The sequence below is a fragment of the Gadus morhua genome, chromosome 2, assembly GCF_902167405.1.
Source record: "Gadus morhua chromosome 2, gadMor3.0, whole genome shotgun sequence".
Taxonomy (NCBI): domain Eukaryota; kingdom Metazoa; phylum Chordata; class Actinopteri; order Gadiformes; family Gadidae; genus Gadus; species Gadus morhua.
The window spans coordinates 14,047,134-14,057,133 of record NC_044049.1 but is presented as its reverse complement, the minus strand read 5'-3'; the positions used below and the strand labels follow the sequence as shown (position 1 = coordinate 14,057,133).

At 41.9% G+C, this 10,000-nt stretch overlaps 2 protein-coding genes and 1 long non-coding RNA gene across 3 annotated transcripts in view; 2 read left to right on the top strand and 1 right to left on the bottom strand.

Annotated features, from left to right (window-relative positions):
* Positions 1 to 1,228: 1,228 nt before the first annotated feature.
* LOC115537300 (parvalbumin beta-1) lies at positions 1,229 to 3,716 on the top strand. Its single transcript, XM_030349118.1, has 5 exons — positions 1,229 to 1,350; positions 2,176 to 2,245; positions 2,558 to 2,690; positions 2,959 to 3,068; positions 3,427 to 3,716. Exons 2-5 carry the CDS (start codon positions 2,185 to 2,187, stop codon positions 3,450 to 3,452), a joined length of 330 nt encoding a protein of 109 aa, XP_030204978.1. The 5' UTR covers positions 1,229 to 1,350; positions 2,176 to 2,184; the 3' UTR covers positions 3,453 to 3,716.
* Positions 3,717 to 5,605: 1,889 nt separating this feature from the next.
* LOC115537726 (parvalbumin beta-2) lies at positions 5,606 to 7,678 on the top strand. Its single transcript, XM_030349776.1, has 5 exons — positions 5,606 to 5,721; positions 6,295 to 6,361; positions 6,466 to 6,598; positions 6,698 to 6,807; positions 7,231 to 7,678. Exons 2-5 carry the CDS (start codon positions 6,301 to 6,303, stop codon positions 7,254 to 7,256), a joined length of 330 nt encoding a protein of 109 aa, XP_030205636.1. The 5' UTR covers positions 5,606 to 5,721; positions 6,295 to 6,300; the 3' UTR covers positions 7,257 to 7,678.
* Positions 7,679 to 9,962: 2,284 nt separating this feature from the next.
* Positions 9,963 to 10,000, bottom strand: part of LOC115557923 (uncharacterized) — a 2,658-nt gene continuing 2,620 nt past the window's right edge. Inside the window, exon 2 of the long non-coding RNA XR_003979296.1 lies at positions 9,963 to 10,000. This exon is cut by the window's right edge and continues 539 nt beyond it. This is a non-coding gene — a long non-coding RNA (uncharacterized LOC115557923).

Below are 10,000 nucleotides of genomic sequence, written 5' to 3'. Positions count from 1 at the left end.
GAAAGTGATTTGACTTAAGTGAGTAAACCCTCACTGCATGTAAAAATGTGTTGGTTGCACAATGTAAGGCATTGGCGTCAAGTTGGGCACATTCGGGTTACTACCGCCTTCTACTGGACATATTTGAAATAATAAGCAATTAAACACTGCTAACCAAATATGCCCTTTAATGTCTCAAGTCTTTCTAATTAGTATAGGCTATTAAGGTATGGTAAAGGATGAACAAATAATAACAACAATAAGAAAAAATAAAATGAACAGGCCTATTAAGCATCTGGATCTACTCGATGTATTGAGCTTATTAGTGGCTCAAGTATGCCAGAATGTGCAATGCATGTTTAATGTGGTCTACTGTAAGCTACTGCGTTGCCTAGATCCAATCGAACTCAATATTACAACATATGAACATATGACGTTGTGTTTCTTTTAATATAAGGTCCCTTGCTGCAAGTTTTCGTAATGCAATCGTGTGTGACCAACATATTGCTTACTTGTTCACGCCGGATATCACGCACTGACGCACGCAGAGTTCCTGCCACACACAAATAGACTGTAAAGGGAATATACTGAGTGGGCTCGTTTTCGTGTATGGTTCAGAGGCAGCTGGCACAGGGCATACGGTTCGCTTGCAACCCGATTCATTGGCGACATACATATATGATACCCCGAACCGTAGAAATATGTGGCCGATCAAGTAATTTGATCAACCCCATGCTAGAAAACCACGGGCCAGCAAAATAAAGTGTCACCTCATGCTTTCAAGGCAGACTAGGCCTATGCCGTTTCAGATCTTGGTATGTAGGCCTATGTCTTAAATAGTAATTGTCGCAATGCCTAACTGTCCTATGTTTGTGCCTGGACCAAAAGGCTCAAACCCAGAAATATCCTATAGGCCTACCGTGTGGTATAGGATATTCAAATATAGTTAACATGACTCGTCCTTTCAGAATGTCTCCGTAACGCATGAGTTCAACCAGCTTTGTACTCCATATATTAGGACAACATTAGTTTATATCTTCCTCCTTATGCAAAATATATACACATTCTACGTGTTTTATTGAATACCGCAACAGACATTTTGACTTAGATATCACCAGTTCAGTTCCAAGGGAGCAGCAATGCAACAGGTCTAGCTATAGGCATTGATGGCCGCATCCTCATTTGGCCTAAAAATAACTTAAGGCAACGAGGCACATTTTTTTCGAAACCGATGCATCTTGGTATCCGATTCCAGGACTCCAAACCTCTGTAAATGGCGTTGCTGGACGCTATATAAGACGAGGGTGCGAGGCACTTGGTCAACACTTGAGCTCCACTTGGTTTTCACTCGCCTCAACGCAGCGCAAAAAGGTGAGTTTAGGGAGATGCGCGGTCTCCTCTTTGACCGCGGGCCGATCGGTTCCTGCCAGCATCTTTACATTGGGAGCTGGGGAATTCCGATAATGGGACCTTTTCCGTGGTGGACTACCATAGAAAACAAATGGAACCCAAAATCATAAGATGGATCAATGGACACCTCGGGTTGAAAGGAATGAAATGAGGCTTTTCTGAGGATTTATTTTTATTTTTTGGATAACACGTTCGTTAACAGTCTGTAGGCTGGGGAAATTAGTTAGGCCTATTGTAAAGAGTTGTGTTCTTTACAAACGAACTAAGCATGGTTTCGCCTTGGTCGTTCATCGCATTGATTTACTCTTGCTGACTAGAGTGCATCACCATGGGTCTTGTTGTGGATTTACCCAATTTGGCCTTTGATTGGATGTTCAAATATTAATAGATCAATTCAGGTTGTAGTTAAAATATGCACTGAGCTAACACTTCTCTTGCGTTTATTAACATGCCTTGTATCATAGTATAAGGCTTCTATCTTGGTTTAAATAGGCCTTCATGTATTGAATAATGTGCGGTTTACTGCCGTTGATGGAAGTGTTATTTTCAGGATGAGATTACTGAAATATTGCTCAATATACGCGTTGCTCCATATATTCCTATATAACGTGCACGCTATTGGGTTCATCGTAGGCCTCCTCAAAATGAGCTATGGTTAATAATTATCAGGACAATATCATTATCATTACATGGTTGGTCTAAAGAAGCATTGATAAGATGGTTTTGGATGCAAACAGGTCTAATATTTTATGCTTCCAACACTATCTTCTCTCTCTCTTCTCAAAGATAGAAAAAATGTCCTTCGCTGGAGTACTCGCTGACGCTGACGTCAAGGCCGCCCTCGCCGGCTGCGCAGGTAAGCGGGGGTGGGGGGCCGAATAACAAATAATACACACAATATCCACGTTGCAGCCTAGTGTATTCCTAAGACTTCAAACACATTTTTTTATCAATTGCATATCAATATTTGGTCAAACAAAGCATTGGAATTGAATGGGGAAGTGGCATCCAATAATAGATGGACTCTCAGGCATAGCCTACTGCGGCGTCTCACGTTTTACTGATGACGGAAAGCCACAATAAGTCTTCACATCCTTTCAATTCATTTTGGTTGTTCTTCGGAGCTCTTCTGCACTCTCACAGTGATTCTAAAAATGTTTTCACGCAGCTGCTGACTCCTTCAGCTACAAGACCTTCTTCAAGGCATGCGGTCTGGCCGCCAAGTCCCACGAGGAAGTCAAGAAGGCTTTCTTCGTCATTGACCAGGACCAGAGCGGCTTCATTGAGGAGGATGAGCTTAAGTATGACTAATTCTTTTCACACTTAAAATAGCTAGGCTACTACACCGTTAAATTACCTTTAGATATCTTTCCTTATAAAAGTCATTGTGTGATACCGCCCTTCTTTAAAGTAGGTTTAAAGGCTTCTATAATAATTGGATTATTAAAAAGATAATAAAAAATACATATACTTTTGCTTCAGAGTTTCACTGCTAAAGCTTTTGATATATATGACATATTCATTAGGAAACACATTTCTGTTCCTCATCAACATTTCCTCTTTCTTAAGGCTCTTCCTGCAGACCTTCGGCGCCGGAGCAAGGGAACTCACCGCTGCTGAGACCAAGGCCTTCCTCGCCGCTGGTGACGTTGATGGTGATGGCATGATCGGAGTTGATGGTCAGTACTTTTCAGACTTGAGCATCACATCACACATTGGTTCACCTCATGAGATGAGATTCGGATTGAGCTTCATGTCATAGCAAGGTCTGCCTCTAAACCCAAGCTACACCTCAGAACACTAATGCATTCTAAAAAATTCAAACAACAACCAGGACAACAATGTTTGCTAAATTGATGCACTCATTGTTTGAGGATTCAGCAAATTAAATACTTCCCTATTCTACATTGAGGACAATTATTGCTGGTTTATAAATAGTTCATAAAGAATTATTCATACATTCCCTAAAGCAGCCTGAATTTGCACTTAATCTCGGCTCGATACTAATGTTTTATACCATCTACCTTATCCCCACAGAGTTTGTCACCCTTGTGAAGGCATAAATCTCCATTGACCAACATCACAACAACTCTACACGGAACCGCGCACTCCCTGCAAGACTCAGTAACCATCAGCTGAAAGAATATTTTTTATATCTTATTTATGAATTGCCTGCGGACTTTTTCCTCAACATCTAACACATCGTGTAATGTTAATGTTACTCGCATGTGTTAAATGTTCTGGAATTGACCTGTGCAAATGTACAAACTTATCTGCACTTTTGAGGAAGAGTGAAAAACCAGGAATAAATGCTCTTTTGTCGTAAATCCCTGCTTGTCAGCTCTTTTTGTTATGAGATGAATGGGGATGGATGGATGTCAGAGTGAAATGGGGAAGACCCATGGGGGGGCGAAGGCTGGATAGGGTTCACACATTGAACACAGTTAAGGCTTGAGCTCCAGCTCTCTCTTTCTCCTTTCCCACCGCTGCCTCTCTCTTATCTCCCCTCTCTAGTCTTTCTCCCTCTTTCTCTCTCTATTTCTCTATCTTCTTGTCTCCCTCTTCCTCACTCTACTCTCTCTTTACAGGCATCTCTTTACACTCTCTTTACAATTACATTTAGGGCATTTGGCAGACGCTTTTATCCAAAGCAACTTACATCGGTTAATACACACATTGACACACTGACGGCAGAGTCAACCATGCAAGGCTACAGCCAGCTCGTCTGGAGCAGTTATGGTTAAGTGTCTTGCTCAGGGACTCATCGATACTCAGCTAGGCGGAGCTGGGGATTGAACTAGCAACCTATTGGTTACAAGAAAACTGCTCTACCTCCCGAGCTAAGCTGACCCAACATTCAACTTGCCTCTCAATCCTTGTATCTTTCTATCTCTTTCTCTTCTCTCTCTCTCTCCACCCTCTTCCCTTCCCCTATCGATCTCTCTCTCCCTCTACTTCTCTATCTTCCGCCCTCTTTCCGCCCTTCCCCTCTCTATCTAGCCCTCTCTCGCTCTCCTCCTCTCTGCCTTCCCCCTCTCTCTCTCTCCTCCTCTCTGCCTTCCCCCTCTCTCTCTCTCTCTCTCTCTCTCTCTCTCTCTCTCTCTCTCTCTCTCTCTCTCTCTCTCTCTCTCTCTCTCTCTCTCTCTCCCCCTCTCTCTCTCTCTCTCTCTCTCTCTCTCTCTCTCTCTCTCTCTCTCTCTCTCTCTCTCTCTCTCTCTCTGCACGGTCAGTGGGACATATTGCTGTGGCAAGCAGATGGCCGAGGGGTAACTATAGCCCATGGTTGTATCTGTAGGTCCACATACTCAAGCAGGCTGAAGCTATGCAGCAATTCTCGTTTGTGTTCGGATGAGCTTGTTGGACTCATCTGGGACACTTTGTGCTTAACAAACGTGTCAACCATAAACCGCTTATCTTTCAACATAAATCCTAAAATTATATGCTTATTATATGCTATTAGAGAGAGGGAGAGAGAGAGAGAGAGAGAGAGAGAGAGAGAGAGAGAGAGAGAGAGAGAGAGAGAGAGAGAGAGAGAGAGAGAGAGGGAGAGAGAGAGAGAGAGAGAGAGAGAGAGAGAGAGAGAGAGAGAGAGAGACTACAATTACTACAATTACAATACAACTACAATCAGACATCTAAGACACCAATGAAAACGTTAGGGTTGACCCAAATTCAATTTCTATCTTAAAAGGAGCTATACTAGAATGTTAAGTCGCCATCTTGTGCGTCTTCTGGGTTTTATGGTGATTTGAAGAGTTGAAATATGATTAATTTAATTTCAATTAGGATGTCAAGGGTCACATTTATGGAGCAACACCTGCCAGTGTTCCTCCGTAAATGTCTTGCTGTAAAATATTTATGGCACACTGACTTAAGACAATGACATTCACCAAGGCCTACCAATTGTAGGAATCAATTTAAACAGTCATCATATAAGTTTTATTTTAAAATAATTTTCTGATTAGCTTCAATATGTCTTTTCTTCACTTCACCTGCACAATCGACAAGACAAAGGCTCAATCAACCCCCGCCCTCGAACAATCAGAACCCTACGCCTACCTCATTCCACGGTGTAGGCCTATATATTATTAGCCTGTGGTTCGACTATATTGTCGACTTTTTAAACGCACCTTTTAAGTGTCTTCTTTGTGAAACTCAAAATAGACCAGGCACTGGCCAGTAGAATTCTTCTGCCAGCCCCTCACTGCGGTGTCAGTTATCCTCTGCCTCAGATTTCGATGCACTAAAAGTATAAAAGGTCAGAAGACACGCCTGAAGGACCACTACAGTCAAAGTGTTTGTCATCTGTACAAAGCAAAAGGCCTACCAGAGGTGAGTTCAGATTTGGGATTTTGGGATTTTGCAATCCACGCTGGCCAGCCATTGAGATGAGAAGGTTTTTTGCATTGTTTCGGAAGGAACTCGCAATCAGATCCCAAGATGCCATGGATTCGTCCGCTCTCCAAACCTCCCATAATCGGACTCTGTGTCAGATCCATCAAGCCGGACTCTTTGAAACTCACCGTCCAAAAAGAGCCCTTTGCTTGCAATATATTATATACGGAGTCATTAGGGATGGTTGCCTTGTTTGAAAAGTGAAATGCTGGTTTAATTTTGGTTTTGGAACAATGTTGACACTTGTCTTTGTAATTGTTTGTTTTTATTTTTGTTTTGGTTTGTTTAAAATAATAGTTGTTCAAATATTCCAAGTTTACAAGATGAATACAATGTAGGCCTATATAAATACCAATTATTCAATAATTTTCTATTTAATTCCTGATGATAGGTTATTATTATTATTTTCAAACTGGCCGATGCTTACAAGAGATAAGGATGTAATATGTTTAATGAAATCTAACCCAAAGAGTTATTAAAGTTATTTTCGTTAAATTTCAATTTTTACAGCTCAAAATGGCATTCGCAGGAATTCTGAAGGATGCGGAAGTTGCTGCAGCCCTGGAAGCCTGCAAATGTAACGCCCCTCTTTGCTACAACCAAAAATGTTCAGTACTTGTTTCAGTCATTACTGTACATTTATGTGTGTGATTCACAGTGTTTTTGCTATATTTCCAACAGCGGCCGGCTCATTTGACCATACAAAGTTTTTCAAATCCTGCGGTCTGGCCGGTAAGTCCTCCGATGACGTCAAGAAGGCCTTCGGCATCATTGACCAGGACCAGAGCGACTTCATTGAGGAGGAGGAGCTGAAGTAAATAAGGCAGTTTAAGACGCATTGTATATCAGCTACAAATGATGCACACTTTGTCACCTTGACACCTAATTCTACTCTCTCTTCGATCAATCAAAGGCTGTTCCTGCAGAACTTCAGCGCAAGTGCACGCGCGCTGAGCGATGCTGAGACAAAGGCTTTCCTGAAGGCCGGAGACTCCGACGGGGACGGCAAGATAGGAGTTGATGGTAGGGGTTTATTTTTGTCTTTATTCTATAATCTACAAGCAGCCCCATGAAGACATACCTTGCGCCTTGTAGGTTATGGTATCCAATTTCTCTATTTCAAACTCCCCTTGCTCTCTCTCTCTGTCTCATGCTTGCTCGCTCTCTTCTCTCTCTCTCTCTCTCTCTCTCTCTCTCTCTCTCTCTCTCTCTCTCTCTCTCTCTCTCTCTCTCTCTCTCTCTCTCTCTCTCCCTCTCCCCCCCACTCTATACCCCTGGCTCTCTCTCTGTCCATCCCTCCCTCCCATCCCCTCACTCTCCCCATCAACCCCCCTCCTTCCTCTCTATGTCTCTCTCTCCACCACCCTTTCTATGTCTCTCTTTTTCTCTCCCCCTCTTTATGTCTCACTCTGTCCCTTCTCTATTTCGCTCTCTCTCTCCTTGCAGAGTTTGCTGCCATGGTGAAGGCATAAACAGACTGACCAACACCTGCTCTGATGAAACAACAAGGCCACGGAGACCACCCCCCTCTTCATCTGAATATACATAATTTTTATACACTCGCTTGTGAGACATTTCCTCCTATGCAACAAACTGTCCAGAAGAAGAAGAAGAAAAATTATGATTGTGAATGTAGCTTGGTTGTGTTCATGTCTTAAATATGAATTTTGATGTATTGTAAAATCTGTTATGCACTTTTCAGAAACGGAACAGATTATTAATAAATAATTTTTCAATGGTCACTTAGTAAATTGAGACAGTGATAACAACAGTATTTATAGTCCATAGTATTCATAAGTTATCTTAGCATGGAGCAAACATGGAAATGTTGCACAATAACCGCATTTGATATGAATCGTACACCTAAATATTAAAACTAATTCAATAATCATGACCTCTTAACTTGATATGAATCCAAGTCAAATGATCTTTACTTTTCATTGGCTTGTCCCTCAAATGAAAGTTATTTTGTGAACTACATGGTGTACATGCAAGTCCACTTTTTCGTTTTTATTTACACATTTTAAAAGAAACATGTGGTTTAACATGTTTCAAAATACATGTTTAGTTTCACTTTAGACTTCAAAATGAATTCAACAATGTTACTGTCAATATTAACGTAATGTTAATTTTAATCAGTGTTTGTAAAACACGGATATTCATACCAGAAATAGGCCGTTAAAGCCTTATGGAGTAATTGTCAAAGGTCTTGGCCATTGAGGGACCCATGCCTGCGTCTTGCAGGGATCCTATAATACATGGCTGTTACTTGTTCAACCACTAGATGGCGCAAACCCATAGCATTAGTTTTATGCCCTCGTTGGCGGTGTGAACTTTGCTCTCAACACCTTCAACTTTTTAAAGAACAATCATTCATCATTCAGACTTTGTGCACAATAGGTTAGCTATACCAATCAGCAATGGCATGTTTTTTTTAATGTCAAAACTTAGTCATTAATGATTAAAGACTATTGTAGGCTATGCATTCGATGAGCAATAAATTAACGGACACACGCTTGTCTCTGTGGACGCCACTTCTGACATTTAGGAAGGGGTTATCCCGAGCAAAGGAAAGCTGAAATTAGCAAATGTGAATAAATAAATGATAGAGCAGTAACCAAATAGCCTAGTCTGACTGTGCTGTATCAACATGTTGCATGACATCATTGGCTCTTTCGATCCGATGTCCGCCGTCTCTTCAACAAGCAGGTTGAGTTATCTCCCCTTCTCGCCGGTGTATCACTCTCCCACGAGAGGTTCAAGTGGCCACTAGGTTAGATGAGGTTGTTGTTGACAATGACCAACCACCCTAAAATACTACAAGAGTGCGTCAACTAAACTACAAATGCAATGAGAAAGAAAATAAACAACGAATTTAGGCCATCAGATATAAAACATTAACAGCCTAGAATCACTTGGTCACACAATGTTTAAGCATATATTATTTATTTGCTGTTGCTATCCAGCTCAAACCACGACACCACATTACGCATGCAGTTGGATAGGCAGAACATAATAGTCCCAGACTACGTAGGACTGCACGCATGACATCATTAAATAATGTTTACACGAGTCAACCTCGATCCACATCTCATGACACGTCAGCACGCTAATAGCTACTGTTCAAGTTTTAAGGCTTAAATGCTGATTATGGTTCCACGTTCACGCAACGCAATGACCACGCAAACGCTTCGACGCAGTCGGCAAGCATTTATGGTTCTGCGTCGAGTTTCAGTCAGAGGACCAATCACATCCCTTGCTGCTGCGTCTGCTCGACGGAAGTTAAAAACATTTTGGAGGCGAACGTCAGGCCCAGGGTTCGAATTACATTGGGTTTTGGGGGTCTGACCCCCTCGAATGGGATTTGGACCCCCCCAAAAGGTACTTAAATACTTGATATATTATTAAAATTACAAGTGTTTGGTTTTGTAGTATTTCTCAATCTGTGTTCATCAAGCAAGGAAATATCTAATGTCATAAGATTTCAAACAACCCTTCAGTGGACTGTACCATTACTGCGCCTTCAGCAACTTTTGACTTTGGTTTACTTGACATCACTCGACTATTGCTCCAATACAAAACAACAGCGGCACTGGCAATGATGCAGGTTATTTGTGTTTGACGTTACCAATAGAGCTGCGAGGAGAGTTACGGTATCAAGGTGAAGGTTCCTTATGAGTTCTGAAAAAATGCAGGTTATCTAGATTTGTAGCGCGCCGCTGCCCCAACCTGAAGGTCACGTGGATGAGCAATTGCGAACACTGCTGGCCCCTGCGGTGGAAGCAAGGAGGGTCCGCAAGGACGTTAGGGGTCATTAACCCCCATGCGTTGCGTGAACATGAGACCATAATTAGCCCTTAAGTTATGGTTCCACGGTGACGCAATGCAATGACCACACAGTCGCTTCGAAGCAGTCGTGAACCTGTTTTGGTTCTGCGTGGGGATTACGATAGCGGACCATTCACAGCCCTTAATGCAGCCTCGACTCAAGGTTAACAATTAATCAATCAATCCTTTATTTAACCAGGTACAAATACAATGTTTAACTACAGAGACCCCTCGAGCATTCGCAGTTCCTCCGTCGGCATGTCGGATACGCAATGCAATACGCTGCCTGATCGATCTAATATGTTGCCTACAAACCATGTAAATAGTGTTTTAAATAAACTTCCAAAACATTTCAAATCTTATTTGGTGTTTTATTGGTACTTAATGT

What these genes read in the sequence shown, in the direction of transcription:
- LOC115537726 (XM_030349776.1), top strand. Translation starts at nt 6,301, where the DNA reads ATGGCATTCGCAGGAATTCTGAAGGATGCGGAAGTTGCTGCAGCCCTG. An exon ending in AGCCCTGGAAGCCTGCAAAT is followed by an intron (nt 6,362 to 6,465) that starts GTAACGCCCCTC and finishes TATTTCCAACAG; the next exon opens with CGGCCGGCTCATTTGACCAT. An exon ending in CGGCAAGATAGGAGTTGATG is followed by an intron (nt 6,808 to 7,230) that starts GTAGGGGTTTAT and finishes CTCTCCTTGCAG; the next exon opens with AGTTTGCTGCCATGGTGAAG.
- LOC115537300 (XM_030349118.1), top strand. Translation starts at nt 2,185, where the DNA reads ATGTCCTTCGCTGGAGTACTCGCTGACGCTGACGTCAAGGCCGCCCTC. An exon ending in ATTGAGGAGGATGAGCTTAA is followed by an intron (nt 2,691 to 2,958) that starts GTATGACTAATT and finishes CTCTTTCTTAAG; the next exon opens with GCTCTTCCTGCAGACCTTCG. An exon ending in TGGCATGATCGGAGTTGATG is followed by an intron (nt 3,069 to 3,426) that starts GTCAGTACTTTT and finishes TTATCCCCACAG; the next exon opens with AGTTTGTCACCCTTGTGAAG.